At 40.2% G+C, this 23091-nt stretch overlaps 1 protein-coding gene across 7 annotated transcripts in view; it reads right to left on the bottom strand.

The window, feature by feature from the left end:
• disp1 (dispatched homolog 1 (Drosophila)) overlaps positions 1-23091 on the bottom strand; it is an 85855-nt gene that overhangs the window by 20918 nt on the left and 41846 nt on the right. For 5 of the 7 annotated variants that reach the window (XM_034162891.1, XM_034162896.1, XM_034162892.1 and 2 more), the window contains one exon: positions 1970-2672. In XM_034162891.1, the coding sequence (XP_034018782.1) occupies positions 1970-2637 (668 nt within the window). In that variant the 5' untranslated portion in view covers positions 2638-2672. Of the gene's footprint in view, positions 1-1969; positions 2673-8123; positions 8203-8244; positions 8637-23091 lie in introns of those variants that run through there. The other 2 variants (XM_034162895.1, XM_034162897.1) reach the window with 2 other exon arrangements.

A 23091-nucleotide genomic window follows, 5' to 3' on the forward strand; every position in this document is an offset into this window, starting at 1 on the left:
AGGAAAAATATATAAACATTTCATGTTATGGGTTGTTTTTGTATGTTGGCCCAAAGAGGCCACGACACTTCCAAATTAAGACAACACTTTTCAATTTGCAAGACTTTTCAATTTGCAAGACTTTTTTTTTTTTTGATGCAACTACCTGGTTTCTTCAAGTGTCTTAATTTGGAGGTGTTATAGTCTCTCTGGTCCACTTTACTTTGTTCTTGTGCAAGCGTTTAATGATGATCAAGAGATTTAAATTCAGCGTTCTGCAACACAACGGTGGCAAAGACATTTTTTTTAAAGCATTTTTGGGGTTTTAATGTGCACAGTGCAGACTGTTTGGTGCATGCACCCAATTTGGACTCACAACCCTTTAACGTGAATGCAAACCAAAACATTCTCCTTTCGAAACAAATTTAAGAAGCCCAATCAGATTTAATTTGAAACAGGAAATTCCTACATCAAGATGTCAGAATAAAAAATTGCTTCCCATCCAAATCAGATTTCCCACAATGAGCTTCTACCATAAAAAAAAGGAGCGGACATAAGTAAATAATTACATCTGCAAAGTTTTTACCTCTCTGTGGAGACGGTAAATATAGGATTATGCAAATCACATGAGGTATTAAATGGTTCCAGTTTCAAACACTGTGGAAGGCCTGTGGGTTTGGGATAAATAAAAAGCAAAGAACCAACTCCCTAAATATGGATCGGTGGAGGAAAGAAAAGAGGTTTGCCAGCAAATTCAAAAGTAACATCCCACTCGGGTGCAGAAGGGGCGGTGACCATGTGTGCTTGTGTATAGCTTTGTATTTCATTTAAAATAAAAAAATGAATAAAAATAAAAACTTGCAAGTCGCCCATACATTTTGTGGATACGGTTTGCTTTGTTTGACTTCGTATGTCAACAGGCAGACAGATCTAGATTCCATGTAATGTCTACCCTTTAATATTAGGGTTGGGTGATTCCAAACCAATACCATATGTATTTTATATGGGTTTTTGTCCCACCCCTTTTTCCCCCCCACACTGCCCTCTTCTGCAGTAATCTCGGGCAGATCTCAGGGCGTATGAGCACTCCCTTCTGTTGTAATTTTATCCCCAGACACCCCTGTCAAATCAGGTCAAAACAATAGGAGTGCAGCCATAATGTGGCCCGTGGACCCCGAACTGAGTCACGCTGGATTACACACTACTATCTGGCCATCAGTCACCATAACACAGTTCACATTAAAGAGTCACAAACATTTAGACCCATTTTTCACAACACGTCCACCTTCATGTGAGAATGACTTCAGCAATGCAGTCATCACTCACACACACAACATTGTGCAACAGGTGTTATGCAGAGGTTTGGCACGCTGCTCAGCTTCATGCACTTCAGCGGCACCTTTTATGACAGAGGTTCGAGCCATCTGCTTCAGTGCATTTTCAGTTAACTGCCGAGCCCGAGTTCATATGTTGTCATTCTTCCAACATGGTGGCGTGACTCCTTTAACCATCACTGGATACTCAGCCTCCATTATCTGTTGGAAAATTCATTCCTGTCATGTAGCGCAAATTTTTTTTGATGCATCACAGCCTTCAGCTTGCACGCACACTTCTTACTACATTCCAGGCCTATCGTGGTTCCTAAACATGACCGTGACATGTTATTCACCATGAGGGCAGAGTGAAAGCAGTTATGGGGGCCTTGAACCTACAGGAAGGGGGAGCATCGTTACCTACTCTATGGATATGGTTGGGCTCAAAATCTAAACATTGAGAACACCTCTGCTGCCATGGCAACGCCTCATTTGATCCTCCAATAACCCTTCTGTGATGGCCCCTGTGACAAATTTGTGTATAAACTGTTTCAAAGTGTAACTGTTAATTTTACTACGTACATATGTGCAAAATGTATAAAATAAATATGCACAAAGCAAAAACATATCTTCACATCAGATGACAGGACAAACTCACTCCTTCATCCCCCCCATACCTGATCCTGGGTCCATGCGGCTGGTTCTGGAGATGCTCTTGCCAGCGATGGTGATGGTGGAGATGCAGACACAGAGCAGAGGGGTGAGGAGGAGCAGCAGCAGGAGGAGGATGGGAGTGAGAGTATGTGCCGACAGAGAGGCAACAAGGGCAAGATGAAGGCGTCCCAGCGTGGGGGACCAGGCCGAGCTCTGGACCGGCATTCTGGAAGAGTGGGCAGTCCTGCTGGCCGCATGGGCAGCACAGCGTGGAGTGAAAACAGCAGTGCTGGCAGCACATCACGGACGCCTGGAGGGGAGGAGAGGACGGGGACGGGGAAAGGTGGCGCCTGACCAGCGTCTGAGAGTCTGTCGAGGCAGCGGAGGAGAGCGCATGGTTCCTCAGGGAGCCGTTCTGTTTGACAACACCGCCATTTTTATTTGGTCTGTTGGCTCTCTGGACAACATGCTGAGAACATGGTTTCTGATGCACTTTCAGTGCTACATCCTGGACTGTGACATCATCTGCATCTGCTGGCAGGAAATTGGCGCTAGACGACACTGTGAGGGGGTCCTGGCCTTTGGCAACCGGCATACTCGTGTTTAAAGGTGCATTTTTACTGGTACTGGGAGAGCAGCGGCCTCCATTGCTTAGGGACAGCGGGTCACAGCTGGCATCACAAAGGGCCATGGTCCTCTCCCCGCAGGCCTGGCAGAGTCACTCCTCTAAGAGAAACAAGAGAAGGAGGAAGGGTTAGACTGTTGATTATTTCTATCGTTTGCCGGAATTATAGTGCGGCAGATAACAGAATATTTACAGAGGAATCCTTCAAATCTGGAAAGAATCACCAAAGTTGGCACAAATACTCCTTAGACATTACTCTTGAAAAAACTGAGTAGCCACTTGAATTTTCAGTAGGCTGCCAGGTAGGGGTCAATTGAAGAATTACACAGGGGTCAAAATTTTAAAATGCTCCAATCATATTGAAAGCTATACCACATTATTTGTCTGATCACAACGATACCAAAAAGGTATAGTTTGGACTATCTATGACTGAATGTTATGGAGTTATGGGGTAAAAACAGCAAGAATGGTAACAAAGGTCAGCATTAGTTTGTACAGGGGTCAGATGTTAAAGTTGCTCTGAATATTGTAAAATGTGATGCAAGTTATTGGTTGAGTTAATAGGGTTTTAAAAAGGAATAGTTTGCACTATGTGGCATGCTTAGTTATCATGTTACAGGGTAACATATGTCACATGTCACAGAATCCAATGGACGTCGACATTGGTCTACCTTTACCTTCAGACCAAGCATTCAACACAGTAAAAACTATTTCATTTATTAATCCTATTAGTTCAACCAATAATTTGCACCACGTTTTACCAAAACTGGAGCAACTTTTACTTCTAACCCCTGTACAAACTGAAATTGACCTTTGTCACCATTCTTGTTGTTTTTACCCCATAACTCCATAACATTCAGTCATAGATAGTCCAAACTATACCTTTTTGGTATCGTTGTGATCAGACAAATACTGTGGTATAGCTTTCAATATGATTGGAGCATTTTTTAATTTTGACCCCTGTGTAATTCTTCAATTGACCCCTACCTGGCCGCCTACTGAAAATTCAAGTGGCTACTCAGTTTTTTCAAAAGAGTAATGTCTAAGGAGTATTTGTGCCACCTTTGGTGCTTCTTTCCAGAAATGAACAATTGTTACAGTTATCTGCTCCACTATTATGTTGACTAAGAAAATAACTTGACTTTGTTGGAAATAATAAATTAGACCAAATGGATAATCTTAATGATTCTATTCTATATCTTCTGGAATATAATGTTTTACACACTGAAGGGGGAAAAGGCAAAAAAGCACGAAGGACCATGTTATGCTCTGCTTTCAACCCCTATTCTTCATCTCAAATTACAAAAATACTCACAGGATGTGAAAATGAGATCCTGTGGGCAACTGAAGCACAGCAGAGGTGAAAAGTGAGGGACCAAACTGCGTTTGAGGCTTCGTGCCACGATATGCTCGGCACACTTCAAAAACAGTTGGTTTTCACAGGTAATGCAGGTCGTGCTGGTCTGTTTTTTTGGAGCAGAGCCAACAATGGAAAGAAACCTGACAAACTGGGCTGATATCACCCCTCTGCCATACAAGTCGTATTATACAGCAACCGTAATAAATAAAATCGCAGTGAAATATCAAACCGGTCGACCTCTGTATTGAAGAGCCCAACATGTCTATTTATAAATGTAATTATGATTTTATTACACACACACACACACACACACACACACACACACACACACACACACACACACACACACACACACACACACACACACACACACACACACACACACACACACACACACCCCTTGAAGGGCTGGAATGATTTTCCTTCATGCACATCTTCACATGCTGTGTGTTAAGTTCAGAAATCCAGAACCTGCTTTTCATTAAGTTGGTTTACTTTGTTATTTGGTGTAAAACAAAACAAATATCATGCAATTTTGCAAGATTTGAAGCCACATTTTATTTGCAAAACATTTTTTGTAAGAGTGTAAAAGTGCTGTGAAGAAAGTAGGAATCAACAGACCAGCCATCTGTACTCACACAGTTCAACAAAAGGTAAAGAATTCAAGCAGCGCCTGCAAAAGGAGTTCACTTTCAGAATAAAACATGCCAGAGGACAATTACTAAATTTAAGGGTTGAACCTTGTTTAATTTTCATATGGATTTTACAGTTTAAATCCTAAATGAAATTAGTTTTATTCAACCAATTTAGTTGGCAACACATTTATTTGAATAAAATTAGATTAAAACGAAAACAAGATGACTAAATTCTGAATAGAATTAATGTCATTTTACTAAACATGCTGCAAAATGAACACTGTTGCTACAGTTTTGTGCTTCAGATCTTGTTTGCTGTATCTGACAACATGTGAAGCAGCAAAAGTCTTGGCCAAAATTTTGCAATGAAAAATTTGGACCATAAAGTCTGCTGTTATACATGTGTTTTGTTAACTTCAAAACAAGTGTTTTTTTTTTTTTTCTACAAAAGAAAAAGGAACAACCCAACGATTCCAATATCCGATGTCAAAGTACTGGCCAAATGACGTTATCAATCCAATACTTGTGCATTAATTCTTCAACAAACCTCCCTCCTCCCCTTAACTGCTGGGCAGAAGCCATGCAGAATGTGACCAGTGTGGGCTGTGACACCTCAACATGAATGAAAGAGTGAAACCTGATCGTGACAGCCCAGTCGGGTCAGGGGACGCTGTGAGGACGGGGTTGAAAGGAGGGGAGGAGAGACAGAATAACTCGCAAGCCTGAAGAGCTCAGAATAGTGGCGTGCTGAGGGAAACCCAGATGAAGTCATTAGTCTGGCTCCAACAGCTGTCAAGACCCCGTAATAACTTAAAAGGCCTGGACGCAGGCAGGAGAGTTTAACAAGCCTTAAATATGGAGAAATAAGTTTTGGAATATGACAAGTATGCAACAGCAGTACAACACGCAATCCCAGTGCAACCACGTGTGCTTTTAGGGAGCGACGCTGCTGTTTGGGCTCCTTGGTGTGTGCGCACACACACACACACCAATGCAGAGCGTTGACAGGCAGATGATACATTGAGGGTGGACTGTGTGGACACAAGAAGGATCTTGTATGCGTCTTCAAAATAAAACTAGACAGCTGGACAAAAGTTGTGCCACCACCAATTGGAGCAAAGGCTCCAAACCGTTTACGTCATTCTTACCCACTTAAGAGGTGGACTTAGTTAATGCACATCAGCAAAATGATGCCAGAATAAGTTACAGGATCATCAAAGCAGGTGCAACATAGCTTTCATCAACAAACATAAGCTGGAAGAACAAATTAAAGATAAAGAAGCACTTATAAGTAAGAGGTTTTCGAGAGCACCAAAGCTCCCTGAGGTGAAACAGTTCAGAGCTTCATTTCTGCTGCAGCACCTCCTCCTCGGAAAGTTCTGTGATCAACGAAGCATCTTTAAGATCAAGAGACGCCTATAAAAGAGCTTAATGAGTGATGAGGTCCAAGGACAGAGGTGTTTGGTGACTCAATGGCTTTGTAGGAGAATGAAGACCCAAGTCTTTAAGGTCCTGGTGCTTCCCGTCTTACTGAATGGTTGTGTGACATGGATGCTAACCAACAGCTAGATCTCTGCTAGCTAGTACCCAAGATGGTTCGGTAGTATGATGGACACATAGTACCAGACCTGACCTGTATCAAGTAGTGGGATATGGACACTTGCCTTTTGTGTACATCCTTTACTTCATCTTCTGATTTGTTTAACTCAGCTGTGCTGTCCCCTGAACCAACTACTGCTGCTGCTACTCAGAGTATTTCATTATTAAACAACACGGAAAGACTGCCAATGATTATCAGCACAAGTGGTTTGGAACAACTCGGGTGATAAAGCGCTTCTTCTGCTGTCTTTAATATGAACGTCATGATTATGGGGTGTAATCGAGATGGAGAGAGACCTTAGGCGACAGGCAGTCTCACAGCACAAGGCGAGGCATCCTCCATCCCTTTAATTAAAAGTAATAAGCAGTAATTACAAGGAATCAGTCAAGAGACAGTTAATAACCACATTTCTACTAAAAATAATATCAACAACAGGTAGAACTGTCCGTGCCAGCTACACATGTATCTGAAGTGGCCTCCACTCATGTTCTCGTTGACATGTTTCTGGCAGTCAAAAGAGGGTTTGGACATATCTGGACCCCCCACCCCAAGTACTGTTTTTCTCCACTTCATATACTAATTTGATTGTGCAAGCTCAAGGCTATACTACTCCTCGTGATGTAAAACAGGTAAACACCCAACTGTGCCTTCTGGCACATTCGAGGGACTTCTTCGTGAATTACAGGAAGAAGGTCTTGCCATTTTTTTCCTGCACCATATATAATACACAAGAATACTGTGTCCTCTGGGAGCACTGCACCTGCAGCGAGGCTGGCATTAACCCTGAGGTTCCCTGGCACAGGTGAGCCAAACATAACTAAGATTACATGTTAATATTAGGAGTGACTTCATTTTTGTCTTGTAACACATTTTATATACATGCACATATGCTGAACTGTAATGTAGACGCAGCCTAAGGTGTATACACAAACACAGTGCAGTACAATTTTTAGCATGTTTGAGAAGTTGCAGATGTGTGTTTACTCAAAACAGCGCAATGCAACGTAAGGCGTCATACACTATGTGTGTGCTGCATTCGTGTTCCATCTGTGAAATATGCAATAATGTAGATGATGCATGGACAGAACATATAATGTTCGCTTGCAGAACATCATGCAAACTGACAAAACAGTGAATGAAAAAGAGAAATTTAGTTTGGCACTGTTAGCAACTGGGGCTGTAACTATATATATATATATATTTTTTGTGCGTGTCAATTCACCTGACAATTTTTCAATTCGGTAACTGCACACGCTTTAAGTTGGGGAAATTTCCCAGCGTTCCAGATGACATCTTTTAATATTGTCTTGTCTGAGCAACAATCAAACGCTTCACTGAGAAATAAGAAAAGCAAAAATCTCCCTCACATTTGAGAAGCTGGCTGCAACACCGATTACTTCTTGATCCATGATTGCAAAAGAGAGAGAGTATTTTGTAGTTATCACAAGATTTAATAAACCACAAAGGAGTTTTTGTATGCAGTGATAAAGGGAAAACAATCAACTTCCAGTAATCAAAGTTGTTTGTTGCATAATTAAAAAATAGACAATCAGAAAAAAAATCATTCATTTGTAGCAAAGGAACTGATTCTACCTGGAGCTATTCAGACTGACATTTTCTTTGTTAATTACTTAAAATACTTACAGTTTGCCTGTTGCTCAACAGTGATTAATCATGTAATAAATTCAGCATTAAAAGCAAATTGCAGTAACTATATTTAACTTAACTGTGTACCATGTTACTGTTTAATATTGCAAGAACAGTTGTTTTCTGAAAGATTTCTTTAAGCCTACTGCTGTGATCAATTAGTTTAACTTAGATTTAAGCCGTTTACCGATGATTAAAATAACTGTGACGGAAAAAGATCCTTAAATAATCATTTCGACGCTCGTGACGCGCGGAGCAAAACGGCAAAAAAAAAAGGGGGGGGGGGGGGGGGGAACGCGATTTTTCTTACTTTTGAACACACGAGCGCATGCCGCTACAGGAGGTCTATTCCACAGTAGCGTGTGTGTGGGGAAAAAAGTACAAACAGGAAAAAACAGATCGAGAAAAACACACAGCACCATTCTTCCTACCGTGCGGTCGCGCGGTGGGATCTGGCAACGCGCGGCGCTGCGTTCACGTTCCTCCGGTTTGTTCAAACCTCCACCGGCGTTGTGGAATAAATAAAAAAGCAGCAACAAGTCGTGGACAGAGCCGTTTCTCGTGGGAATGTGTGCTGCCACAATGACAGCCGCAGACACGCAGCAGCTCCGGCTCTGTCCGGAGGCAGGAGGTCTGGAAGAGGTGGGCTCACCAACAGGACGCCTCCTTTAACTCGCTCACTGCCGCACACACAGGTCTGGATCCCCCATCAGGATCAGCGCCACCCGACATCATATTCATCATGATAACTGGGCAATCAGAGTGCATACTTCTGCCAAAGATGAAAAAAGTCCCAGTTTACCACGTTATGAACTGATCATTTTCAAGGCTCCGCCCCTTTTTTTGCAGACCCACAACATAATGGTGCTCAGACAAGTTAGTCATGAACACAACACCTGCAGACATAATAACACTGTCACTCCTGGGAGGACAAACACTGCAGAATAGATGCTTGACAACAGTATCCAACGCCATTCACACATAGATGGGACTGAAAACTCTTTAGAAAACACATTTTTCCCCCCTACAAAAAGAAGATTGTATCATGTGCTGTTACAAAACAGAATAGTTACTGTCATTATGGAGACAGGTATTACACATAGAATATTTTCTACCGAAATTTTTGCAAAGCCAGCCAGAGAGAAAAAAATGTCAAGGACGTCAAGAATATGCAATAGCTGTCACAAGGATAATTTGTCCTACCTAGCAACACCATGAGGGCGATCATGAACCCTGAGGAGATGACGATGTAATAAACAGATCGCTATTCAATCCATGAAGAGTTAGCATGTTTGAAAGTACAAGAAAAAGCAAAATTGGATGACGCAATCGGTAATTTTCCTTCTCACAGCTGATCAAACTGTGAATAGAATAGGCCATACTCAATATTTTACAATTTTTGCTTTATGCAGATTTGGATTTGCCTCAAAAATGAAACTAAATATATTTCAGATAAAGCCAAACATCTGCACCAAATATTGTAACAAAACCTAAAACATTTTTGACAGATTAGGAAGCACGGGTTAGATTTTGAAATAGCGCAACATCTGGATGTGGTTCCAGAATCATTTTTCTATTATTGTATGATGCCTCCCTTTGGGTTCAATTTTCCTGTTAGGTTGGTGAAACAGCGCCCTCCATAGGCACTTAAGCATAGTTGTAGTCAGAGAAACATAAGCGAAACGGCAAGTTTTCCTAAATAATCAACAAAGTCAACCTGGTGGTGGAAGATAATTACCAAGCAACATAGAGTCAGTAAGAACAAAACTTCTTGTCATGTGAAAGGACAGTACAAAAGAACAATAAATCCCACAGAACACAAACCAGTTTTCATTGCAGAGAACTACAAAGCACAAAATGATTTAGGCTTGGACTACCCTTGGGGCCAGCTCTGAATTAGCGCCTCACTAATGCAGATGATTACAGCTTGCTGCATGAACTGTGTCCTAATCATGGTGGACAGCTGAAATTAAAGCCAGGTACAGACTGCTGCACTTCCAGCATATTCTCTCTCTCTCTCTCTCTCTCTCTCTCTCTCTCTCTCTCTCTCTCCTGCTGAGAACATTCAGTTGCTAGTGAGCTAAATACATTTACAAACAGTCTATGGGTTGAGAAGATGATACATTTCTTTTAGCAACTATGACAGCAATGATTCACTCTGAAGAATAAGGCAAACAGTTTTTGATTTAAAAATATATTTGTGAATTATTCATGCAGTAAGTGTGCAACTCGTGCCAACTCTTTAAAATTTCATGGTTAAATACAAAGTGTTGATTCACTGACCTTTTGCAAATCCATTCAAACGTCACTCAGGTTTCATACTCAGTTTCCATAGTGTTTTATCTCTACTGCCACCTGCTGGTTCAGAGTATATTACAGCAAAAAAATTAACCAGGAAAAAAAAAAGAAGCATTTTCTCTCTGTAAACCATGCAGAGGTACTGCAGACAATTATAACCTAAGATTTATGAGAAATTAGGGTTGGGAAGTTGGATGACTGCTGATGGCTGACTTACATCATGATGCCACGCCCCCACCCTGCATCACACATTTCCACAGAGATTAAGTTCAAGAGATCACTGAGGAATAAGTATTTTAAGGAGCGTCTGCCAGAGTGCAATAAATAAATAAATAAATAACAATGGCGGCGAGCTGTTATTTGTATATGTAATAGTTGAGATGTACTGCAAGGCAAGCACAGGAAGACAGCGTGCACTTGCAGCGTGTCTTCTTGTGAGGGGATATGACCCAATCAAATTTGCTTGCAGAGAACAGAAAACAAAATTAATCAGATATCAAGAAGAGTTCAACTGCCTGAAATTACATGGAGGAGTGCCGAGAGCTCCGACTTGGGGATGGGGGGACAACTTTTCCTGATTTCGGCAGAATATTGAGGAAGAACTGACGACCAAACCTGGCTTGGTGACAGCTACTTGGTAAAATCAGCTGAGGTACAGTATTACACCGTCCGTGAATGGAAAGTCATTAAATCAGCAACATTAAATAAATCAAACAATAATTTCTTTAAATTAGAAAGCGTTGCCAAGTGGTTAAGTGCGCTTCTTTGCAATGTGGACGGTTCCCAGTTCAAGGCCACCCCTGCCCACTCTCCATGTAATGTGGAGTTGCATCAGGAAGAGCATCCAGTGTAAAAATCGTTCCACCTCAGATCTGCTGAGGCGAGCCTGTGTGGAAAAAAGGGCAAGGCCGAAGGGACTTACTATAAGTAGACATTTAAAAGAGTTTTTAAAAAGAACATTGTGATTTTCTAATTAAGTGGATATAGCCCAACCTCATGAGAAATCACTTGATGATGTATTATGATATTCATGACATTAACCGAATTGATGATTTAGAAAATTTACAACCACAAGTCAATAACACAAAGTATCTTTGTCCTCAGACCACAGGATGATTGTGGTACTGTTGTTTTTCATGACTACAAAATCCAACTGTATTTCACAACATGTTGCTGAGGCTCAGGGCCAGTTCCCTGTGGGTGCCCGTGGATTGTGACAACCCATCATCAACTCACTGGTGGTGGTGGTTACGTGGCCCATCAGCTCAGGACAACAACAACACCTTCCACTGAAATAACAGTTTCAGCAGCTGCTGTCCGAATACTCAAAATGGATTAGATGAACCAGTTTTGGGTTTAGTCTTCCAGGGTCAACGTCGGCCCATGCGATGCTAAAGAAAGAACCACATCAAAGATCGCACACCAGTAAGGACAGAGGCACCGAGTGAAAGTCTGAACCCTAACCCGACAACAAAAAGAGGGCGGGGCAAAGTGAAGGGAGGAGTGAGCGCAAGATGGAAGAAGACAAGATGGTTCTAAGCCACGAAGCCTTTGGAATGGCATGGCCAAAATGGTTTGTAAAGCTTCTTTTAACACACTTTTAAATAAACTTTCAAAGGATAATTCTCTCTCTCTCTCTCTCTCTCTGACTAATGTAGAGGGAACATAAAACCTCAAAGCTTAAAACAAGAACAAAGGGGGAGAAAAAAAAAAAAAAAAAAAAAACACTCCCCAAAAGGCTTTGCACTGTAAAATTTAAACATGACCCAACTCGCTGTGATTTGAACGCGCATTAACAGCGATCTAATGGAGCGTTCAGATGCTGGATCGTAATGTGCTTCTACATACATGCAGGAAGGCGGCAGGTAATCCTAGAATCCCTTAGAGCATTACAGCTACGCCTGCATGTGATAATGTGTGACGAACCAGAAAGGACGGGGAGGGGGCGATGAAAGATATAGTGTGAGAACATAAAGTGGAATTAAACAGATTCAGCTAATGAGGAAAATGCAGTGTTCAAATAGAAAAAGACAAAATATGTGGCTAGAATGACTAAATGACACACAAAGAGAAAGTTAATCTCGGAAGAAAAACATCCGACCTCAAATTCTGTAATTCCGAGACGAGGGGAAACAATCCCTTTAAAACCTTAACTAGCGAGGATGGACGTCTTCCATCCGCTTAATCCTGCTTCGAGTCCCATAACTTCAAAGAACACGGCGCAGTCAGAGCTTATGGTTCCTGATCATTTCGAAACAAGAGCACCACGTTATATCTCGCACCTGTGTTCTGCCACCGTGCACGCTCTCAAGACCATTTGGTGACCACCGTCTGCTGTACAGTGGCAGGCTGACACAATTCATAACTTGCATTTGCAATCTTAAAAATCACAGTGTTCACTTGGCAGACTCTGGTGGAGGACAGGTGTCTCTCCGATTGGTTGATATTACATAAGGACTACAACACTCCCATGTGTAAAGAACATGGTAAATTCAATCCCTTTGTGTAGTCTTGCGCTGGCATATCCATTCGCTTAAATAGTAGTGTGTGCCCAGACACACTCTCAACGGATTTGTGGCCACTACACAATTTATTTTTGCATCCACTGTCAAGATTAAGCACACATTTTACAACCTGTGTTAGTCCAATTACTGTCTGATGACTGGCTTCTGTATTCATCTGTGAAGTGTTTCAACACTATAAAAATACTAAAGGACAGTAGTTACCACTAATAATTAAAGATTCAAGAGACTTATTGACATGTGCACAAATACAAAGCAGAATTCTTGGGCATCTCAGGATAAAGCATTAAAACTTGATTCGGCACATAATGTACACAACAAGGTAGGCACAATAAGAAAAATACACACTATATACTATGTATACTAATACTGGGATTTTTAAAAATTAGACAGAAAATAAGCGGACTGAGAAAAGACAGAAAAGTTAATCAGTAAAGGGGTAAGTGAACAAACAGTCTGCTTATTGTGTGAGTGTTTTGAGGTGTTAAGCGTCCACGCTGTGAGCGAGATAGAGGATGTAGTATTTCCTTACAGTCTTAAAGCCCTTTGCGATCAACCTGACAACAGCTGTAAAATAAACTGTAATTGTTGTGGAAGCGTGCCTTGAAGAGCTCTTTGGCCTACAGTGTTGCACTTTGGATCCTGAATTCTTCAACCTGAACAGAGCGTGATCTGTGTGATGGTGTTCACGGAGGATGTTTGGTACTTTCTATCCTGTGGTATCATGTGCAGACTATGTCTACGTAGCAGAGGTCAGACTGGTGAAAATGATCTCAAAGTGTCCTCTGCAGACCTGGATGAAGAACAGTCGACTTAATCCAAGGCCATCGCAGGTTACAACCCAACCATGACCACCAACTATTTACAGTTGGGTGGACTGGGATTATGCAAATAAAGTGTCTTGTCCAAGGACACAAACAGGAAGCCTGAAGAACTCATACCCAGGATCATAACATGGGCTCACACAAATGAAGAGGAGAGAAAGAAAACGAGATAAAATTCAACTTCTAAAACTTTGCAATGCTATACAGCTGAGCGCCATATTGGGAGAGCATGAGTCTTATGAAGTTCAATCTACGTTGTGTCAAAACACAAATAAAAAGATTTTAAAACTAAGACAACCTCTGATACATTGAAGAGAACAAAAAACATTAACAGATTTATTCAGATCTTAAAAATAATCTATTCATCAAGTAATCAACAGAAAAAGTATACAGTAATACTCCCATATTAAATTGAATATTTGCTCTCTTTTTTGTATTGATAACATATGTATATTTGTAAAAATTGTAACCACAGTCTAAAAACTGGAAAACAGAAAATGCCAATGCAGAAGCTTGTCCTCGTCTTCCCGGTAACATCATCTGCTCTCGCAGACCTTATCATAGGCAGAGGAGCTTAAATTATTAGAGAAAGTTGCACTTTTCAAACAGTTTTCACACTTTCTCAAAACTGCTCTGTTGTGACTGGTATCACACTTATTAAAAATAATTGAAGGTCTCATAAGATTATCTTCAGAATTAAAACGAACAAGCAGAATACAAAAACATAACTGCAGCTCCTTCATATCTACACAAGTACTCCTGTCTGCAGGGAGGTCTCCAGCATTTTAATGCTACATGCTGATTGAACAGTATATTGATGTGGAGAGACATTCCAGAGAGCGCCACCTGCAGGCCTGACTGCAGTGACATATTACCGCCGCTAACTGTTACATGTCTTCCTCTTTTTTTTTTTTTGTAAGTCACTTCTTGGACAGCTGCTACTTTGCAAAACTACTCAAAAGGTTTTTGACTCGAGTATGATCAGCCTGTCCCACACTGTAATTTGTTGTGGTTGCGGCTCAGAGGACACTTGAGTTTTATGGCTTTGTCCCTTCGCAGAGCTTTGAGTCTGTGAGCACATTGTCCTTGGCAGATCAGCACTTCTGAAACAAAGATGTCGATGCCAAAGCAAATGGAGTGACTTCATCCTCTGTCATCTTACTGAATGACAAATTAGTTTTTTCAGGGCGCACAGAGGGATGGACAGTTGAACTTGCTTCACTGCCTCTCTGAACCCAGGTGACCTAAAATGAAGTAGCGGTATTTGCTCGTCACCCTGCACAATACCATTTCATAAAATAATGCTCCACCAAACTATAAAACGACCACAAAATACTCACATATTCTTAATTTATTACAAAAAAAAAAAAAAAAACAGAATTTTTTTTTCCTACTTGTATTGTAAAAACAAATATTAAGTTTCAAATGTCATTCTCTAAGATTTTTTTCGTAGTAGCTCCATTGCTGGAACACAACAATACACAGAAAGTTGAAGATGATGACTTAATAATAAAATGATTGCTTAAAAAATATTAAATACAACCCTTTTTATGCTTAAAAAATATTAAATACAACCCTTTTTATACAGCCTTTGAGATCAAAAAGTGTATTTTTACTATGATCTATTAAATTTTTTACTTATATTATTTAATTTACATTTGATATTTCACATCATTAAGTTTTACACATTTAATGTCAGCTGTAAGGTGATCAGTTCGAAGGCAATAGTAGATTGTATAAATAAAAATCTACATTGAACTAGCTAAAACCGAATAATAAAGCCATGAATAATGAGCCACGCATGGATTTGTTAGAAATTTCAGTGATTATTCGATTAATGAGCCACGTATGTGATGTTCTGAAGGAACTGCAGGAAACAGATGTCCTGTCTTCGTAGCTGCCAGGTACTCGGATAACGGGTCTCTAACAGCCCCGTACTCACCACTAACATCCTTGTTTGTCCTCCTAGTAACTCATACACATATCGTCCCACGCTATTTTTGCTATATTTTAAACTTCACAAAATTAGCGCCTCGTTAGCCGAATAATCTGCCTCTAAGAGCCACTCTTCTCCAACGTTTCATGAATAAATTCATGAAACGTGGCTCATTATTCATCGTTCATTATTCAGTCTGACCAGGGCTTTACTCCTGTAGCGAATGTGCAAAGGTCATAACATGTCAGCTATCTTGGCTAGTCAGCATGGAGCTAAACTGTATAACAAAAAAAAAAAAAAGCTCAACAAACAATTGTTTACCAGACAACAGCAGGTTGCCTCCAATACCTGATGAAAATATTCCATTTGCCGATTAGTATGACACTAAAAACAGTGTACAATATAGGTGAAAAAAATCCTGAAGAAAATCACTATCATCACGCTCTGAGCACTTGAGGCACCTACATGCAGGATCATGTCCAGAAAAATACACCGCACGGCCAAAATGTCATAGCTGACATTTCGTCACAAGGCAAGTGATGCTCCTCATCGTAGTCTATCGAAGTAGCCACTTGTTTCATACCAAGTCATTCCCATCAATACCGAAGGATCCTCCGACTGATCCAGTACCAAAGACATCCGGTTGTTGCCTTCGGTCACCGGTATACTATAAAAGTTTCACCATATGCATCTTTACTACCGATAAAAACTGACTGTGTTTTCACAAAATTTTCACAGAACTGAAACATTTGAGGGCCTCGGGTACTAAAAGAGACAGAAAATAGGACTGAGAACAAGCAAGCGACAGGGCCCTCGGGGTATGCATGTGCATATGCATGCATGTGTTTAGAACAGACGTCTGCGGTTCTGGGGGTGGTTGGAGCCAAGTTCATGGCACTAGGAGCCCTACCCTCTCCCTGTGGAGAGGTTTACTCTATCAAGGCAGGAACCAGAACCTCCGCAGCTGCTCTCCTCCTCCCCGGCTCTGCACATATGCGCATATATTTGACGACCTAATACAGTGATCGCAAGGTGAGCGAATGAGATGACTCAATGAAGGACATTTATGATTTAGTGATCATCTCATTTGTTTTTTACAGTTTCTGAAAGACAACAGTGGATGTCTATCAATTTATACAATAATGAACAGTTTTTTCTTGCAGGTAAAGGCCATACATGGCGCCGACGTACCAGCCTGGAATATAAGTGTTCCTTTTTGGAGTTATCAACGCACAGCATAATGTGGAGTGGGCCTTGTGCATGTGGACTGTGAGCAGGAGACAAATGTAATAGAGACGTCGGGGGGGGGAGCAAGAGGTTTGACACCTGTGGGCTCCATGACGAATGCGCGCTGTGACAAATGTTCCCTAGAAATAAACACGTATGTACTGCTGTCTCTCTCACATCCACAGATGGCAGTTCATGTGTCCGTACGTCGGAGACAATATGGAAGAAGAGGTAACAGAAGAAGCTGGGAGTGGTCTCATCGTTCAGCTATACTGTATGAAATCCATCTCCTCATCCAAGACCCCATCTTTGAGGATAAACAAACTCCTACAGAAACAATGGCGGTGGCCATTTCTCCTCTTGACAGCTCGTCCGATTCCCAACATCTGAATCTTCCACGCTCACTGACACCTGACAACCGAAAACAAACAGAAAACTGATACAGTACCAAAAAGGGCAGAAAGCGCTCACAGGTGTCTGAGTGACAGATGTGACCAGCTCAGTGTTGTGTGCACGCCGGTGAGGCTGCACAGGTGCACGCTGTCCATGCATGGAAGACATGAGGACATGTTTTTGTTCGCCCAGTCTCAGAGCACTTTTTGGGCTGAATGTCTGTAAGTAATTATTTTTCATATGTAAGAAAACAACTTATTATGACTCAAACGGCAGGTACAGCTTCTTGGCAACACAAAGCGGGGCAGTGCAGTGGAATAGTAATGCTCAAAAAATGAAAATAAGCAGAAAGTTGTCCGGTGTCCTTCTGCCAAAGCTGACTATTAGCCACCTGTATGTGTCCATAAATATTTATAAACAGTGTAAAATTGCTATAAAAGCAGACAAGGGGGAGAAAAAAAAAATACCACACCCTAAAAATGATGAGGGCCCGGTGTTGGTCTGGTCTTAATCTCAAGAGTCATAAAAAATGAGAGGGAAACTATTAGTGACAGGCTTATGGAATTACATCACGCTCTGGGTCAACGGGCTACTCCGAGGGGGTATACTTGGGGAAAGGCCAGAGGCAAACCAGAGGTATCTATATTATTTGACTGATGCTGATGTTCAACGTAAGCCATAAGATGCACATACATATATACATATACCTCTCCATCAAATGACAGTCAACTGTGAATACAGCTGGGTCGCATGAAATGAATATAAACTACAGCCCTGCACTCACAGAGAGCAAACCTCCACCAACACTAGTTTCCAATTACACTAATTTTTACTTTGGAAAATGTTACAAGGTCAAAGTCCTGTTAATAGTGGCTTTTCATAAGCTAAAATATAGATCAAAAAGGCTTTTTAATGTTAAAAAGAATCAAATAACCGCAATACGGATCAGATGTGGATCAAACTCTATTAAGCTCTCTGGAAATTAAGAGTAAAGTTTTTATTATTTTAAATTTTAGGTTCCATTTTTAAACTTCATTTTCTATAAACTGTATTTAATGGTTATGTAATTGTATCGGGTCAGTCACAATCAAGGTGTCTTAAGGTGTGTCACCTTAAGACAAAAATCAAAGTAAGTATTTTTCTTTGAATTGAGACCCCTTATGAAGACCAATGTCTAGTGCAATATAATCCAAAATTTTATTCATGTATCTCTAGCCAATTTTTTTTGGTGACAATATTAAGACGAAGAGGCAAAGTCATATTTTGACCATCACAGACTCTACAATAGAAAGGATATCCTTAATACAAGAGTCATTTATTTTACTATTTACTTAAAAAAATGGTATATGTTTTGGTTATAAGGCTTAACAAACTGTATTCTTCAATATAGATAGAGCACTTCATCATGGATACTCAAGGAATCATCAATGTACTATTTTAAAACTATAGGTGCTACCTATAGCCCTCATCATAACAGGTATAGGACCTAATTATTTATTCCATTCAACTTATATCCTCTAATTATCCTAACATAGGACAATAAAACTACCTAAGTTACATTCATCATGCTATTATTTTTAAATATAGGTATGTCACGGACTCTACAGGATTTTCTGAACATCTGAGACCATGCAGTGCGATCATCGCCAAAAACAAAATATTGCTCTGGCCGCATTAAATCTTTTTGTTTATTTTTTAGACACCCTTGAGACTTCAAATAACATTATTTAAAGACCAAAGGATGACTTTTTATTGTTTTCATTCAGCATTTCCATTCAATATTGTCTTGAAAATGAAATTTTACAACGGTGTAACTCATTTCTGTAAAACTATGTAGCTGTCTCTCGGATCACCCGAAATTAATGAAATTTTCTGAAAATAGAAAACAGATATTTGTTTATATCATAGAAAAACATTTACATAAAAGACTACCACACCTTTATTGCTATACAATAAAACATGCTGCATCAATTTTAAAGTGACAGAATAATGCCTAATTTCATTTAAAAATGCACCACATTTCTGGTCATGACTTATTAAATATTAGGATTAATCAAACCATTTTTTCGGCAACATGAAGTTTTTTTCATATGCAGATGCTGAAAGCAAAAGTACATCTTCATGACATATGATTTAGTGTTTCTGATATGATAACATCTGTATTTTGTATCTATAGCCTTGATTGTGACCGACCCGCATGTAATCCCATATGCTGAACAGTTAATTTTGACCCCTGGCCTTGAATTGAGATTAATTATGGTCCTTGAAAGGAGAAAAAAAAATGGGCACTTAACTTCTGTGTTTAATGGAGGGAGCCAAATTTTAAAATAACTTTTGGGCATTTCCTCCCTATGCAGTTCTATTATACTTCCAGAAACAATATAAATGAAAATCAGCAGCCCATTGAGTGGTGCAAAGTCTTATTAGTTGGGGGGAAAATACTTTATTAATCAGTTTACTGCAGAACATATTTTGTGATGGTAAAAGGTTCTACTTGCCAAAAACTAAATGTGCAGTTTTCTATAACTTTATGTTGTCCAACTCAGCAATCATTGAAATGCTCTCAAGCGGAAAGTTGACGCAAAACAGCATAGACTACGATTTATGAGGTCTCTTATAAATCCCCAAAAATGTCATGGGGTCCATTTAATCTTCCGGCAACTCATCTTTATGCTCCATCAGAGACACAGCCCCCTGTACAGGGCATGCAGAAGCTCTAGTCAAACTCTTTCTTGCCGTTGCTGGTCTATTGTTGTGGGACCTGATAAATATTTGCTCTTCCCAGCTTGGCAGGGAAATGAGTGGGTGGGAAGAGGATCACATTGTGACGAAGGGGGTCACAGACACTGACAAACCAGCAGGGTCTTTCTGTCCCCAGTGGCACCTAAATCTCCAATACGCTATGAACCCAGCTCTGGGTTGGGTCTTCTGCTGGGACTGGTCAGAGCGGAGATGTTTGTCTGTGATAGAGATGAATAACCATGGAAAGGGGATGGAGGAAAGACAACCACAGAAAGATGAATGGGCTGAGAGAAAGGAGTGTGGAGCAGTCGGCCCTTTGACAGCTGTTTACATGACAGACCACCAGCGGAACTTACAAGACAATGGAGCAAAAAGGATCCACAACACCAGACAATGTGAGCTATGAGAAAGGGACTCTAATGTTCTGAATACACATCCCTCCAGGCTTCATCTCCCCATGAAGACACTCATCAACAAAAGAAACCAAAGTCACTTTTCTGAAGCAGAACAAAACGGGGCTTTTTAGAGGCAGCCAAGGATGTCAAAGTAACAACATTTGTTTGTTACACTTCCTTACAAAATGAAAAATGGCACTGCTGCTTATTGTTGAATGAAAAAAATAAACACCATTTAATGGCAAGTGCTGTACAAAAGGCTAAAAGGTAAAGCCACAAACATCAGGCAGTCCAAGCAAGGCTAAAATCCTTGATTGTTCAGTCATGTGAAGTGAAGATAAGGCAGCGGTTCAGACAAAATGTTCAACATTCCAATTCTGATGCACTGATCGCTGTCACACCATCATCGAACCTTCATGTTAACACAAGGATATTTAATTACTTGAAGGAAACTGATTTGTTTGAAGTTCAGCAGTCTGGAGACAGCTTGTGATTGGGCATCAGCTCAAATGTGCAGGTCAACCTTCACCATGGTTGAAATGTATAAAAATGTACAGATTAATTAGTAATATATAATAAATATTATTGCTCTATGAGAAAATCCAGTGATCACAGCAACGTATATGCAAATACATTACAGCTAAATTGTAGTGCAGCAGATAACTGAAACAATACTGCAAATGATAAAAGCATCAAATTCAGCAGAAATACTTAGAAACTTCTCTTTTGAAAAAAAAACAAAAACCGATTGGCCACTTGACTTTTCAATCAGTGGTCAGGTCAATTGAAGAATTACACAGAGGTCAAAATTAAAAGATGCTCCAATCATATTGAAAAATATTCCACATTATTTGCCTGATCATAAAGATTCCAAAAAGGTATAGTTTGGACTATCTGTGACTGAATTTTATGGAGTTACGGGATAAAAACAGCAAGAATGGTGACAAAGGTCAGTTTCATTTTGTACAGGGGTCAAAAGTTAAAGTTGCTCCAATTTTGGTAAAAAGTGATGCAAATTAATGGCTGAGCTAATAGGATTAATAAATGGAATAGTGTTGACAGTGTTGAATGCTTGGTCTCCAAAGTAAAGGTCTACGTCTATTGGATTCTATGACATGTGACATATGTTACCCCGTAACGTGATAAGTAAGGATGATACATGGTCCAAACTATTCCTTTTTAAAACCGTGTTAACTCAACTAGTAATTTGCATCACTTTTTAACAAAATTGGAGCAACTTTAACTTTTGACCCCTGTACAAACTGACACTGACCTTTGTCACCATTCTTGCTGTTTTTATCCCATAACTCCACAGAATTCAGTTACAGACCGTCCAAACTATACCTTTTTGGAATCTTTACGATCAGGCAAGTAATGTGGCATAGGTTTCAATATGATTGGAGCATCTTTTAATTTTGATTCCTATGTAAATCTTCAATTGACCTCTACCTGAACCCCAACTGAAAATTTAAGTAGCCAATAGGTTTTTTCAAAAGAGGATCATCTCAGCAGTATTTCTTCTGAATTTGATGCTTTTATCACCATTTGTAGGATTCCGCTCTAAATATTCTGCTGCACTATTGCTAATTGACCAGCTCTTTAGTCCTCACAGTCCAAACAGTGTAATGGAAATCCAGTAATGTTCCCTATTAAAAGTCAATGGAAAGTTCAAAGGATGGAAATTCCATGTGTTTAGGTCTCTGTTACTGGAAAAATAATCTTTCATGGAGAAAGCTACCCAGGTGTCAAACACAGATGTAGTGGCCTAGCATGTTAGTAATGCACTGTGATCAAAGCCAGTCTGTCTTTATTAAAACCTCAGCCCATTCAACAATACACAGAGCTCATATTTGCATTGATGACCACCATATCCGTGACTGTCAATGTATTACTTCCTCTCACTATCCCTGAACACAAGATCTGTTTCATGTCCGAGAAATGTCTTAACTCTGAGACACGAAAGGTGAATGTTTCTGAAATTATGAGCTAAATTACACACAAGTCCACTTGAAAGCAGTGATAATATACACTTTTCAGAAAAATACTGGTCACCATGTGTCTTAAAGACAGATGATGTAGATTATAGCCAAAAATATACCATAGAAACTGAGGTGATGCACCATAAAAAAAATAAAATAAAAAAATCCATGAATTTCAACAAGTTCCAAATATTTTTAAAACTAATTTTATGAAAGCATCTGTTCATGATTACCAAGAAAGATTCAAACAAGTTCATCAAAATATTGACATATTGAGTTTTCCCCATTACACTGTTCTTCGTTATTAATTCTCTTGCAATATGCCAAGCAACATCGATCATAAATCGAAATGTGTCTCGTCTTTTTTTTCCCCCCCATTTTTTTTGGCTAGAGCGACACATCTAAGTGAGCTTATACACTGATCTCATTTTCCTACACCTGGGTCTTGTTATCAAGTCATGACGCCTCCCTAACAATCACATGAAAGAACACAATACATTATTAAAAATCAACAAATCATAAACTTTAATGAAGACATCATCCGGAGCCATTGCAGCTGAAGCTTCTAATGAAGCAAACACGAGGCTGCTGAAGATGAAATTGCTGCCAGAGGCGTTGTCAGACAGACGCAGTGACGTGTAGATAAACATCCCCAAACCATTCATTAGGCTAATAAAGCCGGGCGGATAACCCAAAGCCTCGGGTGATGGAGCAGCAGCCATTTACAACTCTGCAAGATCAAAGTTTATAAGGTTGTGTTTTGTGTGTGCGTGTTGAAGAAGGAGGCAGAATGAGCTGGCTGCCAGGCTCAGCCAAAGATGTACAGTCAGCCTAGTAATAAACGGTTCCCAAGCACGAGACGGTCAACACAGCTGTGAGGAGTTCAGCGAGGGCCGGGCTCTTACTGGCACAGCGCTTTGAGTCAGCAAGTGAAGGCACATTAGCATTAAACCCAAAAACCA

This window comes from Thalassophryne amazonica, chromosome 21 (assembly GCF_902500255.1).
Source record: "Thalassophryne amazonica chromosome 21, fThaAma1.1, whole genome shotgun sequence".
Classification (NCBI taxonomy): Eukaryota; Metazoa; Chordata; class Actinopteri; order Batrachoidiformes; family Batrachoididae; genus Thalassophryne; species Thalassophryne amazonica.